The sequence below is a fragment of the Accipiter gentilis genome, chromosome 23 (genome assembly GCF_929443795.1).
Source record: "Accipiter gentilis chromosome 23, bAccGen1.1, whole genome shotgun sequence".
NCBI lineage: Eukaryota > Metazoa > Chordata > Aves > Accipitriformes > Accipitridae > Astur > Astur gentilis.
In genome coordinates this window covers 16,075,767-16,095,986 of record NC_064902.1, presented here as the reverse complement: position 1 = coordinate 16,095,986, position 20,220 = coordinate 16,075,767, and the positions used below count along the sequence as shown (strand labels likewise).

Here is a 20,220-nt window from a genome sequence, read left to right as displayed (position 1 = left end):
GAAGAAAACACTTTTCAAGCCACTGAAATGTAAAGGTCAGGGTACTAATGAAGAACACTAGATGGCACTCATACGCTATCGAAAAAATACATCATACGCTTGCCAAATATAAAGAGTTTAGATTTTTTCCCAGCTTTAAAAAATCATGTTTAAAATACACAATTCAGGACAGATTCTCACATTTTCTCTCCCAATATAAACTCTGAACCAAGAAAGATCACTTGCAATGATACCTAAACACATGTGCCGTGGCAAAGGAGCTGGTCTCTCGTGCCAGGGAAAGTCAAAGTGTCACCCAGGCCATCGCGCTGACACTGTTTGCAGAATTATTTTTCCAATACGACTTTTCCATTTAAAGGCAACCCATTCAGCTTGTTTGCACTCTGCAGGTATATGACTGCGTGTATATTTGGCCGTTATTTCACTTCTAAACAGTCCTGGCAGCACTGAAAGGGAGAAATGTCTATTCCTAATGCCTGGACTTGCAGGTTGGTCATGTAGCTCTGCCGTTACATTACTGAAATAGCTACAGTCCCTAAATAACAATGATTAAATGCTGTAAACACCAATATTACCAGTACAACAGAAAAATACCTGTCAATTGCATTTATGCAGTTATAACTCACATTTTGTAGCTAGCCTGAACAAAAGAACACGTATAGCAGAAATACGCCTGGGCAGGAAAGATCTTCGGTGTTTGTGCCTGCCACAAGTGGTGACTATCTTGCGGTTTTGCAGTAGATCCTTCTGCTCAACCCAGAGGGATGATCCAGCAAAGCAAACAAACCCTGCAGTGCCTCAAATCGTTGACAAAACAAATATGAGTTTCTATTTACACTGAGTTGAAGGGACCGAAATGGCATTCTGCCGTCAATGCCACAAAGCCAGAAGCAACACCTTGGTCTGCTGCCTGCGGACCCCTTCCCTCCTGCTCCCTCCTGGTCTCTGCAGGGAGCCCACAGAGCCAGGGTGCCGCAGAGCATGGCAAGAAGGTGGCCAGGACCCAGCCGAGAGGGCACAGCTGAAAGTAGTCGCTGTTGTCACAGTTTACAGAGCTTCATGATCCTTGGTATGCCTCTCCGTGCTCTCACCTCTTTCTGCTGAGATAGTCAGATCAATTCTCACTGACATCACTGTTTATTGATAACTGCACCAATAAATCATAACTGCCCCCTTTGAAGCCCTTTGTCATCACAGAATTACGCTTCAAAATGCCAGGCCAGCCTTTATCTCTCCACCTAATCAAATCCCATCAGAGATAGGAGCCCAGGGTGAAGGACTACCCAGACCTAAGTGTCTTATCCAGTCCTCCTCCTCCAGGAGGACAGGAAGAGATTTATATATTTAAAGTAATCATGCATCAAATTGTTTTAGAAATAATTCAACAAGCTAACCTTCACGAGAGACAGAGAGATCTACCTTAATTGCAATACCCCTCTGAACCAAGGGTAGCCAGCTGTTTTTCAGACAAGGACCCCAAGCCACCCTAGGAAAAGGGGACTGTCATGTCCTCTGTTCCATGCCACTCTTTGCAGCCAGCTTTGATGCCATTCAGAATAGCTCATGCCAGTCAGAGGAGAGAAGCGGGCATTTCCCAAAGGTAAATAGGAGACACACAGGCTCAGAGTTAGGAGACCCTCCCTGACCCTGCACCCCAATCCAAGACGGTCATGAGCACTTTTAAGCAGCTGAGTGACTCCACTGACTTCACTGAGAAGTTTTGACGAGGAGAAACCTCATTCACAGCCAGCTAAAAGGAGACTGAATTTACAATACTGCTATTTCACAGTAAATATAACAAAATTTTCAGGACTTAGTATGACTTTGTTCCAATTACTCCAAGGCACATAGCAGTACCTGATGTAATTAAGTAATAACCAACCTCTCCTGTTCAGCCACTTTTTTTTTTTTAACAGCTTATGAATGGGCAAAAAAGAAATCTTTTTTATAAAATGAAACATATGGTTTTATTAATTTAACCAAACCTGCTCAGGACACAGTGGAATAAAAAAACATTTGATCCAATAATTCAATTTGATGATTTAATTAAAGTGATACATAATAACATAGCAAATGTCTGAAAGGCAAGAAAAAAAGTGTAATGATTTGACCATCTATAAAACAACTGGCATTTTCCAGAGATCTAATTTTCCTTTCAATACTCTGTGTGCCCTGGATTTTTGAAAGAAGATTAAAAGAATTGCAGGCTCCTTGCTTTCGTCTGCCTTTTTTTAAATGCTAAAGAACCTCTACTGATTTTGCAAAATGTGCGGCTGAAGGACAAATAGAAATGCAGAAAGAGGTTGGGACAGGGAGGCAGCAGTTTGCATCTTCCTCTGAATTGAATCAGGACACACTACAGAGAAACACAAACTTTCACCTTTTTTTTTTTTTTTTTAAAACCAGGCTAAATAAGCAAAAAAAACCCCAAACCCTGTGAATTCATGATTGCTTGAGAAAAAAAAAAAAAAAAGAACTGAAACCAACAACCAGTATCATTTCACATGGAAATAGCAGATCTCAGCTATTTTTAGAAAAATTATGACTAATGGTCTCTTTTAAATTCAGATCCTAACGGATAATAAAAATATTGAGGGGTCTTTCAGGATGTCTTTCTGCGGTGTAGTGCAACACTAAGCAGAGACATACGTCAACTGGGCCTGCGCAATTTGAGTGGCACACTGAAGCATCCTGGCTAGCAGACCACCGGCGCCAGGACTCCTGGAAGCAGAAAAACCTCGCTGGGGCCACAGGGCTACAGCTCGGAGGCACTCAAAAGGCAAGTACATTCGTGGTACCTGGGGCACGCCTCGTGGCAGGCAGTGATGCCCTGAGCGTGGCATGCCTCGGACCTCTCAGAGCGAACCCTCCCTCACCCTCCTGTCGGGGATGACCTGAATGGGGAACATGGCAAACACACTGGCTCCTGCCTTATGGAAAAGTCCTGCAGAACAGAGAGGGTTGCACGGGTGTATCTGGAGGAAGCCCTCTGACCTGACACGGAGCAGCCTCAGCTGGCGTTTCCAGCTGTTGGCCATGTGTGGGGCTGTCTGGGAGATTGACACAGTCTTTTCTCTGCAGATCAGCCCGCTGGGGAAGGCAGGGGGCAAGCCAGCATCCTGGCTAGCCTTGCCTTCCAGGGCTCACTCAAGCCTGGAGAAAACCTGTTTGCCACTCGCAGACAAATGTAGCATGCTAATACAGTCCTAAGCGCTGGCCAGACCAGCCATACAGCAGAGAATTATTTTCTTCATGTTAAAAACATTCCAATGGGCTGGAACAAACAAAATTAATTTAACAACTCTGCATTCATCTCTCCCATAATTTGATTTGTATGTTGTATTTGGCTACGTAACCTCCACGAGGCTTTCCTAACTGAAGCCTGATAAAGCTTAATCCAAAAGCTCCTGGCAGCTCTATTTCAGAGAGCTGAAAGAAAAAAAGGGGGCTTATTGTTTTGCAAAAATTAACCACTGATATTAAGACACACCCATGAATGCAGAAAGGGCATGTAAGAGAATATTACAGCTTTTTTTTTTCTTTTCTTTTAAAAGCAGCCTACATTTCTCTTTCAAAGACAGAAATGCAAAAGCAGCCAAACTTTCTGGGTTTCATCATGCTTTTTGCATATGCTACCTGCGGTTATAAAAAGAGCTATTTAGGGAAAGTTTGAGAGAGTGCAAGAACTGTATATTTGGTTATTGCTTGTATACCTTCTCCCTGTAAACCAGGTGCCTCATATGATGAATCCAGTGGCACTGGGCTCAGAGGGATTTATAAAAACCTCTAAAAATGTTCTAAGTTAGCTCTTCCATGCATAAAAATGTCACCACTTTAAAGGCAGTTATTTCTGGCTGTGTTATGCCCTCCTTTGGAAAATCCCACTCTCTCTCCCTCCTGCTGCATGTCTCAGCAATGCAAAACTGCCGTTCCTCTCCTTGGTACCTTGGGATACATGTTGTGTGATGAAACCCTGATAATTTTCAGCACAGAAAAGCAATGTGCCAGTGAAGTCCTGAATCCCTCACGACGAGATGGGCAGGGATCTTCTAAGGCAATTCATATGCAGAGGGAGAAAACACTGGCATCAGGATGCGCCCATAGCCCGTTACTGGCTCAGGACTGGTCAGAGGTAGCTAAAACACCGGGACAAGGGTCTTGTCTTGCTCTGGAAGGCAGCTCCTGGCTGCAAGGTGAGAAGCGCTTCACTTCTCTTTTTTCTCACTGATCTGGATATGCATGGGACGAGTGGCAGGGAACAGTGTTTCTCCCTCACAGAGGAGCACAGAGGATGGTAGATGGGGCATTTCTTCCCACACGCTCAGTGGGAGAGAAATTGAGAGGTCAATATGGGTGTTACCCATGCCTTTCTTCCCCACAAGGGCAAACAAGTTGGTGACTGAGCTCTTGGGGGAGAGAAGGTGTTTCTTTCCCTTCTGCCCCAGCACTGGGAAGGAGCTGGAAGGGCCAGTCCTGCAGGACAGACGGACCACTTCTTGCTGTTGCTGTAACGACACCCAACTCAGCCACAAGTTTCCCAGCTGATGCCAGAGAAGCCTGAAAACTGTAATCGATGCCTGTGCTGTCGGCAAAACACTGCACCAAGTTCACGCAGCCCTGCAGCCCCCAGGAACCTAACTGCAGACAAGACAAAAGCGACACCACCAACAGAAAAAGGAAGAAAAATACTTTCAACTATATATATACCTATATACACACATACATATATATTCCTTCTGATTATTAGACTCTCAAAACTTCAAATAAGCCCTGAAATGCGGAAGTATGGGTTATACTGCCATGAGAAAACTCACACTTGCTTTCAGTGCCATGCCAACCGTGTAATGGTAAGGTAATTGATGCAGTGCCAGATTCAGCTACCTTGCATTGGCGTGACTCAGTGGAGGTGCTTGGGAAGAGTCTCCGATCCATAACAAACAGTAGCATTCTTTGGGCTGTCGGATTCAATCTCAGAGTTCAGTGAGGGCTGCGCTCCCAAAGGACAACAAATAGACTACGAGGATCATACGCAGAGACAACACAGGCTTTAATACATAGAAAAGTGCTAAGAGGCATACTTACAACATTTTCCCCCTTCTCCTTTTACTAAACGTTTGCAATTTTTTTGCTTTGCTTTAGTGTACGTTGTTAACTTCTCAGAGTGCTTATAAATGACATTATTAATATATAAGGATAATTGCTTTAAAGAGAAGCACGCATTTTTCCTTTACCTTTGCCTGCACTTTGCCAGCAGGCATTTGCAGGCTCCGGAGCATGCCGTACACACAAATATTTGTGTTGATCTACTTCAATCCACGGGCAGAATGTAGCTAGGAGACAGACTATTTATCTTCCCTGCTCTTACCTTTCACTATGCTTCAAACAGACAGGGTTATTTCTTAAGGTATGAGGGACACCGACAGACCCTACACTTGTTTTATGAGCCCTGTGAAATAACCTCACGAACAAACCGGCACATGGGGCACTTTCGATAGAGGGGCTCTGGGCAAGCTGGGTTTTGCCCCTCTGCTGCCTGCCTGTTTCCCGAGGTGAACGCACAACCAGCATTTGGATTCATTCCTGTATGGCTTGCTTTGTAGCATTTGAGTTTCCATGGCATCACAGCAACAGACCCTATTTTACTGAAAGGCATGGACTGTGTGTTTTACTACGTTATGTTTGAGCCCAAATATTTCATATATTTCACAAATACTGTTTCTACAGCTGTGGCCTGAACGCTCAGCGGGTGCAGATCAGCCTTGCGCCATCAGGTGCCGTGCTGGGCTACACTGATGTCTGCCAAGGATCTGCCCTGCAAGTTTTGTGTTTATATTGCACACATGCACACGTACATGCAGAGGGTGACTTGTGTTTAAGATGTATGCCTGTCTCCTTATTTATACAGTGCATCTGATACAACACGTGTCATCACATTCAGTGGCACGTGCTGTGTCAACGGGGGTAGAAAGGAGGATTTCCTGCCAGGACACATATTTGCCACGTTAGCCAAGCCACCCTTTCCAAAGCCCTGGCGAGGGTTGCTTGGACTGGGGAGCACGGGAAGAACAAGCCAACAGGGCTGGTAGAGCACCTCAATACATGCCTGAGGGATGCCCAAAATCAGACAGGGAAAGCAGCTTCGCTTTCATAGCTTCTGGAGGCTTTTTCCAACACAAGGGATGAGCTGCAGGCACTCATGGTCTAAAGTACTGTCAAGACTGAAATTAAAATCAGTACTTCTGTGGGCCAAACAGCTGGACCAGTAGGCAGGCAGTGCAGAAAGGAATTCCCCGCAGGTATAAATGGAATAAATCATCGAGCGCCCTTCCAGCTTTAGTGGCAGCTGTGAACCCAAACCATACTTAAACTTTCACACTCAATTCCTCTTGCTCTTTTGGTTTGGGCCCTTTATAACCTCTAAACAAGGGCAAGCAGTTACTTATTGTTTATTAATAAATCTACCAGTAAGCTGTCCACTACATTCAGGCATAGACACATGCGCTGCTCACATTACAACCACACAGAAATTACTACAGGTGAAAACAGAACCCTGCGGAACAGAGCCACTGTGAGGGGAAGCATGAGACCTATGTGAGGTATATGTACCACAACTTTTTGTACCTGATTCCCCATCAAAATGGGTCAGTTTTTTTCCTGAAATGCTTTGCCTTCCACCTGAGTGATCTGAGACTCCAGAAGGCAGCAGCCTGTCCTTTCCTGCTTTTGCATGACAAGCTCCAAGACAACTGCATACACGAGGACGCAGCATCTCAGAGCAAAACACAGATGAGGTAGAAGGGATGAGATAGGCAGAAGGAGCACACTGATTTCTGCCTAAAATGTGGTTACAGCAGGTCCTCGAGGTGCACATCAAAAGAGTCTCTCGCAGCAATAGGTGAGTACATTTACCTGGAGCACTGAGGCATAGCGGCAGCTGGGCAGGTCTATAGTGCAAAGAAGATGCAGGGCAAGCAATTAGCAGCACGGTGTTACCACCCTCAAGTGCAACCTTTCCCACCTAGCCAGTCTTGCTACACCAACAGAAATCCTAATAATGATATATTGATTCATCTGCACAAGCACGCACGCTGTAGTAGGGTGCTGACCTGATTAAAGGGTAATGGAATTGGGAAAGAATAATCTTTAGAACAAAATGAAATCAAAAAGAAAAGTAGGAAAAGTCCGGTTATCCAAGGAAACTGGGAAGGAGTTGTTAATCTATAAAGAAATCTTCCAAGATTCTTCCAAATTACAAGAACAATCAACTGTAATGATAAACATTTTGTAAATTAACCAAAAAAGGTTCTTGCTTTTTTTCATTTTCCCCAAGATATTTAAAGAAAATAAATAGTTATCATGTTGCTTTAGCAATCCTAAGTTACTATGTTGTTGTTTTGGATAGATTACACTTACTGCTATAGACTATTTTGTGGTCATTTAGGTTTGACTAAAATATATAAACGACATTCTGCAAGAGTAGAACTTTTCTTGCCTAGCACTCTTTTTGGCCTCCCAGAGAGAACCTGAGGGCATGAAGAGACTGCAAAGTTGTTTTGAGAGAGTTCTCATAAAACACGGGCATTTAGAAAGCAAAAACAAATTACTGAGAGTAATAACAGAGGCTATAAATGAGACAAATAACTTGTTCTCATTCAGAAACACTGCTGCCAATGCTCTAAACTATCTGCCTCAAAATGATGATGTCACTGCACTGAATCTCCAGAACTTTGGATATTGCTGCAGTGGAGGCACACTCCACGCAGAAGAGGCAGTGCCTTCATAGGGGGCCTTAGCTTCATTTCTGGTATCAGGAACCACGAAACAGTGAATTCACTAAGAACTAAACTGCTTTGCTTGAGCAGTGCTGTACCTTTGACTGCAGGTCGATAGCTTGAGCCATGCCTCCAGTGCAAAGCATACAGGAGGGAAAATCCAAATATCTTCTATCCACATTTTAGCAGCATTAAGTTACAAGGACTTCCAAACTGTGTATCACTACCGCACAACAAAGAACAGTAAGGAAAATGATAGCCTGTACACTACAAGAGAAATGCCCCAGCTGTTAATTTAGAGTCCAAAGCTAAGTTTTACTAGAGTGAATTTATGACTGCTCATTATTTAACTTAGCCTAGGATAATAATTAAAGATGGTACTCTAAGGCGAATTCCCACTGATGGGCAACAGCATCATCTGAGACTCCAGCAAAGAGTAATCAGACACCTTTGGGGAAGTAATCAGGCATCTGTGAAAGAAAACTCTGATGTCAAGAGCCCCTCACATGGGATGCTCGTTTAAGTGTTGTAAGGCTTGCAGCACGTTTAATGAGACAGAAAGGTTAAAGGGTTGGGGTTTTTTTCAGCACTAAAAAACATAAAGAAGTAACATTTGATGGTCCTAATCAGCAGCAAAATAAAATAGGCAAATATTGTTGCACATGGGGTACATCTTGAAACAAGGAAATGAAACACCTTTTCCTCCTGGTTTCCATGCCTACACCTTTACTGAAGCAGGTAATGTTTTGTAACTACATCTCTGCTTGATGGGACAACATGTGAAAGTAGTAAGGAACACGCAGACTCAGGTCCTTGAACTGAATGGACTTTTATGTAAGAATGCTGCCTATTTGTCCCTGAAAAGCAATGTACACTATTAAACTGATAAATAATCAGCAATCCCTCTAGCATAGGTGCTTGAAAGCAGCCCATGAAAAGGCAGGAGCACAATATATGATGTGACAGAGCAACACAGTCCTGAGCCACAGAGGGCAGGCCAGAGAAGAAAGGAGGCAATTTTAACAGAGATGGTCACGTGCAAAAAATCAAACGCTGCCACTGTCACTGATGAATAGTTTACAAATACATTCCTGGTTTAATATGTCTGTACAGAGAACTTTTCAAAACTTCATATAAATCAGTACTGTAACACTGGTGAGCCCTCTTGTTAAATTTTACAGGCCTGATGATCTGCATGATTTAACAGCATGATCCACTGTATACCTTGAATCTCTGAAAGTTTCATCATCTTAAAAAAATATTGATGTATGATGGTTTATTATCAATCCACCCACTGCTACAATTACATAGCTGAACAGTATTTATCCTGAATGGTATATTTCAGAAATAAGATATTTAAAGATGACCTGTATGGTTTCTTGAAACAGCTCCAGGCTCAACTTAAGAATTAAGCTCAGCTCATGGGCTCTGATTCAGCAAAGGTCTTATGCATATGCTTTTATCCCAAGCGTACAAGCAGTCCTCAAGAGAACTGTTTTAAATCAGCTTTTGCCAACAGGAGGAAGGAATGAGATAATGGAACCAAAGAAAACTCTTCTTGCTAAATACTAACACAAAAGAAAAACTGGAGTTTTCACTCCCAAGTGAAAAATTAGCCCTCTATTTCAAATTAGCTAAAATATTTTCGCCATCTTGCATTCTGATGATTGAAAACACCACTCCTCCATTCATTGTCTCTTTAAAATTAAAAAAGAGGAGGGAGAGCAGAGTAACTGCAAAACAAAAGGCTGTTAGCATTCATATTGGCTAACAAACTGGATCCAAATGCACTGACAGTCTTGGTTGACCTAAAGTAATCTTTCCCAGAAGACACTGTATTTACCAAATGCCACCACTTACAGGGCTTTGCTAAGGAAATACTCATGGAAACTGGCATAAAGTGAGAAGTAAGTTTTCCTCTGGTGTACCTGCAGGTTATTGCTACTGGTCATGGTTCCGTGACCTGAGATAGCTTTGATAGCTGGGAGAAGAGACATTCGTGTTTGGTGCCAAACTGTTCAGGATAGCATGTTTGCCAATGGACAACTGGCAAGCTGCATCACTTTGTGCTGATCTGAAATTCCCTATTCATCAGGGAATTCTGAAAATTATTCTGAACACTATGCAAATTGTTCTGGGCACATTTTCCTCCAAAACAAGAAAGGCTTACATAACGAATGCTACACTGTTTTCTAGATCAGCAATACTGCCCACAGACTTAATAGAGTGTGACAGAGGAAACAAATTGCAAAAATTCACACCGACAAACAAAAACCAAACTTCCCCTCCAGAGCTGAAGACCATCACAAACCGTATCACCTTGCAGCAAATGAAAGACACAATTCTGTGACCTTGCCTTTCTCTACAATACACAAATCTAAGCACGGGGAGGGTAGACAAGAGCCAACATGTGACAGCCATTGGTCACATTGCTTAATGCAATGTGGAAAGCACTGAGATGCAACCATGAGGTGTGCAGAAGAATCTGCATAAAATAAATTTGTTATGCTAACCCTACACGCTTATCTTTGTATGCTACACTGTCTGGCTGAGAAGCGCTCCATGCACTCGGCTCCTCAGTACTTTTGCATGAGTGACACTATATAAAGAGGTACTGTATTTACTAGCTGAATAAACAATAGGTTTTGCTTTCACTCAAGTATTATGACTTCAACTCATTTTATTTATATGTCAGTAGTTCAGAATGTGCAGTGGACCAGGCACATCATCACTGTTCACCTTTGTCAAAGAAGGGGCCAGAAACATCCACGTCGTTGTATCTCTGGAACAGCTATAACTCATTCCTGTAACCTTTGGAGGATACGCTACAATCCATTTTGTGTTAGCAACACTGCAGCAACCTATTTATTTTTAAGTTCATGAAAAAAATGCACCTATTTTCAGTGTCCCCTGGTGTGCACACAACCCAAAAAGTGACAAGTTGACAGAGCCGGTATAAAAAGACTGGCTGCCCAGCCATTAGCCTCCTATAGCAAAAGCTCAAGGGGAAAAAAAAAAATAAAAAAAATAATCACTGACTCTAGCATCATCCCCGCCATGCTGGGAATGTTGTCAGATCATCCCTGGCACTCTGAATGTTGTCAGATCATGGGAAATGCATGCCCCCCACCTGAGGGTCTCTCCTGAGCATGTCGTAAGCTCAAATTCCCAGGCAGGCACGAGTACAGAGCATTACAGCACCTGGACATGATAGGAGAGAGGACCCAGAGAGAACCTGCTTAGGAAACCTGCCCCCAAGTATTTAAGGTGTCAAGCACCCAGGTACCAAGCTATCTAAATGTGGACTAACGGATATGCAGCTCCCTTGCTCCTGTTGACTGGCTCACACATCATGCTAACTAAGCCATGTGCACTTGCTTGAATCCGGGCCTTGGAGTTCTTAAAGATCAAAGTCAATGCGAATCTTTCCAGTTACTCAAGTGCTCCTTCGGTATCAACACTTCCAACTTCAAGATCAGCCCATTAACTACAGACCTTAGCGTTTGTAATGCTCTGTCAAAATTGTGGGTTTCAGCTATTTACTATGAAGTTGAAAATCACCTAAAGCATTTTTATAATCTTAAAAACCATCCAGTGAGGGGAGGAAACATGCAGGCATGTGGCCAAAGCAGTAAAATGTCTTTGAATATTACACCACATGTACCAGAGGTACCTTGGCTGCACTCAAAATAAAAACTAGTCAGTTTTGTCACTTTTAACATAACGTAACCTATTAACTTTCATCACTGTTCTGGGTAATATGTACACAGGATATAACTGAAGAAATAAATATTGACACATGTTGCTGTTAAAACACTGATTGGAAACTGCAGGCCAGAGCACCAGAGCATAGCAGGGTTACTTCGTTCCCAAGATCTCCTTCTCACTTCTGATGTAAATTCTCCGTCCCAAGGCTGCCTTTAATGTACATGAGGTTTGTGTACGTGTATATTATATATAAATAAATAAGCATGCTCACAGAATAATGAGCCCTGAGAAATACACTCTTCCAGCACTCTCTTGGGAGGGTGAGGTTGCTGAACGCAGCTGTTTTCATGATTCACATCCTCTAAAAACTACGCTCTCTGTGCCTGGCCAGGTGAAAATGCCAGGTACGAAAGGGAAGCTTGTAAATCTGCTCAGCTGTTTCCTTCTGGCAAACTGCCCCTCTCTTCTTTACCTCTACCCAGAACTGGTTAAACATCAAGCACTTCTCAAGACTGAAGATTGGGAAGTGCATGTCATTCCTCCTACCTATAAATAACACCATTCAATAAAATAAAGGCAAATAAAGGTAGTAAATGATATTTATTTCTAGTCTTATTTTATCCAGTACACACTTCTCTCAGAATTTTTGATGCGCTCCTCTAGCCAGGGCTGTCTGTGCCAACGTAATGACTGCAACCTCTCTCCCACCCCCGTCCATCCAGCTCATTATCCAGTGTCTGACAGAAGCAAGCACCAGCTGCTCTACAAAAAGACACATGAAACACTTCAGCAAGACATGAGAAAATCACCTGCCTATAAGGAAGAGGTTTTTTCCCCCCTGTCACTGTTACCAGCAGATTGATACAAACGTTGAATTAAAAGGTCAACGGTTCTTCAGAAGTCTTGTTACTGTAAAAATGAAACCCACAGCCACATCTGGATACTCTATTCCTATTCAAACACCCAATGAGTCAGTGCCAATAGGGCCGAAATTTTACCTCTGACCTTGTGCCTTCATGTTTCCCCTTTGTCAGGCATCTCTAAGGCTCTACAGCCAGTTGGCAGAAACAGGGACATCGCCAGTTTGAGACTCACACATTCTGGGGTTTTATTGCCATGGCACCTTGGGACAGTGCGTTTCACAGGTAATTGCAGGCACCCACAGTATTACTTAATTAATTGACACACAGCAACAAGGAATGCCTGCATAACCTGCATTACTTCTTTGGTAGCTCATGGCTATCCTTGACACCATTTGATGACAAAGTAGACCAAAAAAATTTCTCCTATTAGTCAAGTGCAAAATTCATAAGTGTAATCTACCTTTGGAAGCTTCTGTGCCGAGTGGATTTTCCAAGATGTCTGTCATATCTTGGCTCCAAGCATCCTTCACGGCAGACTTAGACACGTTCCTGTTGTTCAGTTTTTGCTGTGGTCGGAAGTTATTTCTCAGGTACTCCACGGACTTGACGTGGTCTTGCTGTTCAGTGGTGAATATGGAGTAGAAGGCCTCCAGCTGATGGCAGCCATCGTGGCAGGGGAGAGAAAGGATGTTAATTAGAAAAACAATGTGGTGAAATCCGGGTGGCTGATAAGAAAGTAAAATGGCAGGAAGTAAAATGTTGATGCCAAGACTGATAAACCACATGGGAAGTCAGGCTGTCCACTGAAATCACTGCCAACCGTCTTATCTTGGCACAGTGCTTATCCTGCCCAACAAGGGAGAAGGCCTTCTAGCAACCTGTGGATGTCTGTCATGGGCAAGGAAACATTTGCCCTTAGACCCCTTGTCTGGAAGGATTTCATGTGTGACACAGCCACGCCAAACCCTCCTCACCGCTGGCACTGTTTTGTTTCGCAGTATCGCGTCAAAAAGCGCTTCCAGGTCATTCCACCTCAAGAGCCTTCCTTCTCCAGGACAGGGCAAAGCTACCTTCTCTCAGAATACCACACGAAGTTTAGCTGCCAGGCTAAGCTTCACAGACAGCGCTTGCACCACTTTCACAGGGAGGTCACTGCAGTTGTCACACCTTTACAGGATGGACACCAAAACCCGTGAGCTGGCTTGCCCAGCAGCAGGTCAGTAGCAGAAGGGAGAAACCTCAGGACTACCAGCTCCAAGTGTCTTGACCTCCCTACCCACCACTGTTTCCTTTGATAGCTAACCACAGGGTGAGAAAAAACATAACACAGAATGAATGTATTTAGGCACAGTTAGCATATACTCCTCTGGGAATAAGTTTCTTTTGTTGGATTCAGATCTGAGCTATTTTTAATAAAATGTATTAACCTGTAAGGAAGAAATGTAATTGGAAAACTTTTCTGTTACTTCATATCTTACTATTTCTTAGAAAGAAATTTCTACCAAACTAAGGTGAAAATATTTTCAGCCGATGTCTTTCTCACAGCTATCAAGGTCAATATAACATTTAGTAATAGCTTGTTATCATTCCAGTCAAGAACTAGAATTAGTTATGTTGCTGCTGGAAAGACTAAGCAAGACAGAGCTGAGAAGGATTCAGTCCTGATATTGTTTACATCAACATCAATTACATATATTGATAGTATGGATTTTGGGAGTACAGAATCCGGCCCAAGACTTTAAAAAAGGACTTGAACTACAGTTGTAGCTTAATGACAGGTCACTTTGAAAGCTACACTCTTTTCATTAAGTGCATCTACTCTAAAAGCTATGGAGAAGTGTGTGAGAGTCCCGAAACTTGCAACTGGGAAAAATTATCTGGGTAGCCTCAGTTGACCCACTGAATCAAGAGGCACTCACTACCGTTACTTAATTTCCCTTCACACCAGTAGTCTGAACCCCCTTTTGCTGCTGCTGTCCAGCTTACCCAGTCTGCTGGGTTTGATGATGCTAGTTATTAGGCTGAAATCTGTAAAACTTCTCTGACCCTCAGGGCAGGAAAGAGTCAATTTTTACTCATTTCATTTCAAAAGTAAGTCACCCTGGAGTGGGTGGTGCGTTGAACCAGCTAACGGAGATATGTATAGGAATGTTATCAGTGGGAGCAGTGCATGGATAGCAGGAGGGAGAAAGGATGGACCTCACAGCTCTAATCCTGAATTTGACAGCTCTGCACTAAAATACACAAACAAGGGAACTGAGTCCCGCTACAGGCAATCACCTCTGAGATAACAGCACAACTCAGGCTTGTACATTTTTAGCAGTAGCTTCCCCTTAATCACAACTACTTTTACTGTACAAGCAGGGAAACTGAGGCAGAGGGACAGCAGGTGACCAGCAGGGAGAGGTGACAGCCAGCGACCAGTTCCCATTGCCGGCAGGAAGCTCAGGTACCACTTCCAGCCTTGCACATACTGATGGTGGGATTTGGATTGTACTACTTCTGCACTGTAGATGAATGCCTTATTCCTTGGTTCTCAACTGCATTCTCTCTCTGATTCTTCAGAGAAACACCTTGAAAAAATCTTGAAAACAGTTTCCTAATTATTAGCAGGAGGCCCTCAGAAGCATTGACAGATGGGTTAAAAAAGCAGTAAAAGGACTATTACCTTGCACTTTTGTCTTAACAAAAAAACCAACTACAGATGATCCTGCTATGACCTTCTATAAAAGCACAGACCAAAACTCATGTGAATATTTACATATCTTTTGCACTTCATGCACTGGAAGCAGTTTTGATGAAGCCAACTAACAGGGCTTAAGGTTACTTTATAAAAGCTCAAGAATTTGGGTAGCAACTGCTTCTCTGAAGTCAAGTCTCTAGGCTTATACATACATGACATTAATTGAATTTTTAAACTTTCAGAGAGAACTTTTAAAATATTTTCTTCTGCCATGCTACCTTGGGGAGGTATAATTGCATTTTAACAACTGCCAATTCAAATATGATTTTTAACCTTCCCCTTTTATGTGTTGAAGTATATATAAGTCATTTCAACTTCATTTTTACTATTAAAATATTATCTACCACAAATGAGAAATTAATTTATCTATAGCTGCCAGAAAAAAAAAATATTATAAGAGCTGCAGTCAAGGAGCTACATTCATGCTCTTCAAGGAGTACAAGAGCTCCTGTTCAGAAGAAGAAATGAAAAGCTGTTGTAAGACTATTGTAGATACAGGGAAACCTGATCTAAAACTCCTAGTCATGTAATTACAAACCATTAAAGCCTGATGTGCACAGTTTTCTAAGGGTTGGATATACAAATGGCAATTAAAAATACTGAAACTGTTATAAGCTCAATGAGATACTCTGAGGTATGCATTACAAGAGATAATGCCATGCTTTGGGTCATTGAATGCACTTAGCTTTACAATGCATCTGCAGGGTGACACGGCTTGTCTTGTTTTGTTGTCTAATTATCGGGAAAGATGACGATGATGGAGCACTGAGAATAAAATAGAGAAGCCTCCACAAACGGACCACTTCAGTGCTGTCCTTTTTACAGCAAGGTATTTTGCACAAAAGCAAGGATTTAATTGGAACAGCAACAAAGCTTAAACAATATCACTTTCCTCCTCTGGGATTACAGGCTGCTTCACGGGGTTTGTGATAAAGAAGGTTGAACTATGGCAATGGATTATGTTGCACTGTTTCTGTTAGAGGAACAAATAATAATCATAGCAATGGCAGGGTGGCAGGCTCTTAAAATACACCCATCTAGAGCTGCCAAGGGGAAGAATACTATTATTTATTCCACATGTGTTGTAGTATCAATGAAAGTCTGTCTACACACAGAATTCCCAGCCCTTCAACCACACATGCACGCATAAAGCAGCACAACGCCAAATTTTAAAGGCTTGACTTGGCACAGTTACTATTGTACAGCACAGGAAAGAAGCTATGCCAGGATAAAGTACCTTTATACCATTATAGTGATGGCCATAATTGGTATTTATCAGTTTATTTGCATTTGTTAAAAAAGAAAAAGAAAAAAAGAAGTCATGACCCACCTGATGCGTTTACAGGGTATAAAACTGAGCATGGGCCAGGCCTCGCAGCCACCAAATAATAAACAGTAAACTTATTGATGTAGTGAAAAGCTACAAGGGATTGCAAGTATCCTGCAGGCAAGGACAGAATTCAAAATGATCTTGACAATCAGAGAAATAGCCTGAAAAAAACAAAGGGTCCGATTCAACTGGGACCATGTGCAAAGAGAGTCCCACGCTTCAGCCAGAACCGCGGGCTGCATGAACACATGAAGTGCTGAGCACTGCTAGAGAGCGCTCTGGGGAAAGCCTCTAGCGAAAGGGTTCCTGCTGATCAGGAGCTGAACATAGGCAATAATGTCACGCTTTTGTGAAAAAGGCAAAATAACACCAGCAGGGGTGGCCAGACATATGATTCCTGCCATGTCCCTCAGCCTCGGGAAGGCCCCAGCTGAAGTGCTGCAACCAGTTTTGAACGCAGCCCTTCAAAAATAGACGAAAGAGTCTACGGGAGAAGCAATAGGATCTAGAAAACATGAACAAAAGCCTGGAGCAGGGGCACGGTGATCTCCTTCCACCCTCCTGAAATCTTTGAGAACCAGCATCTGTCAGTCACGATCACCTAGTGAACTATTCACTTATGCTTTACAGAATTAGTGTATTTAAAAAGTTTTATTTTCAGTGGCTTATGCCAGATGATTAAAAGGAAAGACTAACTTCAGCAGGACGGCTTTCTAAAGACAACAGTCTTACAATGTCAAAATACACTTAACTGGTAAACATCTGACTCCATCTAGCCATTACTTTATTGAGAGCATTCCTCCCCAGACAAATCACGGGCATCGTGTCTATTTGCATTAAAAGCTGCTATGTGCTAATTTTAAAGATTTGTGCACCAGTTCTCTGAGCACATAATGGCAGCTTTACTGTGTTATAAAAACAGTTAAGCATGGAGAATTAATGGAAAGATGTCTTTTCTAATGTAATTAGTTCAAATTACTAAATCTGAGCAGAACTGAAATCACTCACTTTACTTTGAAAGGGAAGTTTCAATTAAAAAGAATAAAAAGGATTTCCATGTAAAAATTTACACCATAGCTTAATTTAATCTTAAGAAAAACAATACCAAATAAATCACTGAAAGGAAACTGGTTTTCATGTTGTACTGTCTTCTTAAGACTGATGGCTCATGTTCAGAAACAATTTTACTTAAGAGAAAAAAAAATATCACCGACACTTCCTTTTTTGTCAACAGAAACATTTTTGTTCTCAAAATTAAAACGGCGGGTTTTGAAAACATCGTCTTAAAGAGGGCAAATCATGAGATGGACTTCACTAACAAAATAAACACACCTGATGGTAAGAAATGGGAACAGGCTTCCGAAAAACGATCCACTCCACGATCTCGCTACACGGAGGAGTAGTCAGAGAACCTGCGTAGCGGTAATAACTCCCCAGCGATGTCGGCAGAAGGTCCCTCAGCACAAAGGGATCCAGAAAGGTCTCCTTCTCTGCAGGGAAGATTGACAAGCAGAATTACACTTTTTTTTTACATGTCTTTAAAACAGACATCACATTGATAGGCAGCCTAACAAGGTGTAATGGCAACAACATATTTTATCATATATATATAATGAAAGGTGAAAACACCCTATCAGGAAGGCTCTGTAAGAGTTGAGGTGTTGATTATTAAAAGAGCAGCCAAAATGCTAGTCAATCCTATACTGAACACACAGGCTCCTATTTTGAACATGTGCAGGTGTGAAATGCCCTTGTTATTCCACTGGTTTACGTTAGCACAGAAATAACGCCGTATTCAGTGGTTTCAGCACTCAACAAATGGCTCTTCAGCTTGACGGCCGTGAGGGCTCCCCAAGACCCAGCAGGGACACAGGTGGGCCCCAGTGGTCCTGCTTGCTGCTGCCCCACCAAAGACCCTCGGGCAGTGTCTCCATCCCATCCCACCGGTGAGGGAAAGGGATGGAGGAGCAGGGTCAATCCCTCTGCAGGTTGCTGAGATGGTGGAGGCAGAGCCATGGTGCTCAGCCAAACTTCTCCGGGAGCTGCCAGGGGACGAGGTGCAGAGCAGGGCTGCAGAGCACCTCTGAAGCTCAATGTGATGCTCGAAGCAGCGTCCAGCCGGTGCTCATTTGGGACTGCCTGTGCCCGGCCACACAGACATTGCCGGGGCTGCTGCTAGGTGCAGGCAGCACAGCACCAGAAATCTGTTTCAGAGGTAAACCGGCTGCCTCTTCTCCCTAACCTGAGATACTCCTTCCCAGGGTCCAGCAGTCTGGGGACAACCTCTTTCCTCTGAGAAGCTCCTTGGACAGCCTGAAATGCAAACCTAAGCACTGAAAGCATTTAGCTTCAACTAACAGTGACAAGCTGGTAATATTTAACACTGTGAAGAAAAATAAATAAATGAAAGGAGGGAACAGCTGCAGGCAAGACAATTTCCCTGCCATTCCTGAGCATTTATCCTCTGCAATTTATGTTGACTCACAGGCCAAAGCTCCCTCTCAGCCTGTGCAAAGGTGTTCACTGCCTCAGGGCATGCTGACACACGAGGCTCTCCCATACATCTCTATTCCTCACTTTCTGTATTCTTCGTGCCTCAAACAAGAGTCCACATTCGGGTAGCAGGAACTCTTCTCTTTCTGTCTCATCAGAGCTGCTAAGCAATCCCGCTCCCCCTGCAGCAGAGCAGAGAAAGCAGGTAGGCTGGTGATTGACACACACATCTTCCAAAGTCAGAAGGAAAAGAAAAAGGATGAAGTCTACAGAATTCACTTCCACAGCATCCCACGGTTTTCTAGAAGTCTTGATCAAATCAAGAGTTGCCTATACCTCTGAGCAGCAGTCTGATAATCAGGGGGATTTTTTTCCCCCACTGCTGCTGCAAGGTGCAAACAGACGATGCACTTCAGACATCTTCTGTTCTTCCCCACAATATCAACAGGCGTGCAATCTTTTCATAGCCTTTAGCGTTCTGAAATCTGAGTAGTTCTATTAAAGCCAAATACTGCAATCTCTTCATTAACAATTTCTTTCCTTCTAATCCAAGCAGATATCAACCACTTCTGCATCTCCAAAAAAAGGTAACAAATCATAAACCACGTTTTTTCCTCTTCATAGCATACCTCTGGGAAAAAAATGTGCTTAGATAATAAATAGTAAAATATATATGATTGGCCAAAGTTCAAAGAGATTCTAATCAAGAAGTCATTATCACAGCAAAAGGTCGTATTTAATGTGATTGGCTTATTTTTATACAGGAAAAATTGGTTAGAAAAACTGCTAACTCAGTCACAGGATTTGATTTCCAAACGCAGCACACATCTTCACAGTGAAATGACATGGGTTTTCTATTTAGAGAAACTGTCTCTCTGTCTATGGAAGCTGAGCACACAGTGGACCGCTATGACTCTGAAAGAGTATTTGAACATGCGAACATTCTTTTTGCGTTAGCAGCCAATGACTATATATGAAATAGATGGGAGGTAAAGGCACACTTTCTTTGTATTTAAGGAAGAATGTTTCAGTTAAAATTAAGAATTTCACTATTTTTAACTTTTATAACCTTTTATTTAGAATGATGGAATCACTTAAGATGCTGGATAAACATTCTGTGAGAAAACGAGAATATGGAGTATCCCTTTATCAAAGGATGGCAGGAGAACGAAGCTCATTTTACACTTTCAAGGATTTTTGTGCCATATGCTGACAATATTATATTTTAATAATTAATTGTTCATCAAAGGAAAAGATGAAGAACAGGGATGCTAAATTCAAAGTTATTCAAATTGCAAAGATGAATAATGC

The 20,220-nt window shown here is 42.5% G+C and overlaps 1 protein-coding gene across 2 annotated transcripts in view; it reads right to left on the bottom strand.

Moving 5' to 3' along the window:
• The window catches only part of PTPRG (protein tyrosine phosphatase receptor type G), a 412,936-nt gene that overhangs the window by 83,934 nt on the left and 308,782 nt on the right, over positions 1 to 20,220 (bottom strand). For both annotated transcript variants that reach the window (XM_049826696.1, XM_049826694.1), the window contains exons 7-8: positions 17,749 to 17,906; positions 12,804 to 12,996 (exon numbers count right to left, since the gene is read on the bottom strand). In XM_049826696.1, the coding sequence (XP_049682653.1) occupies positions 12,804 to 12,996; positions 17,749 to 17,906 (351 nt within the window). The remainder of the gene's footprint in view (positions 1 to 12,803; positions 12,997 to 17,748; positions 17,907 to 20,220) is intronic.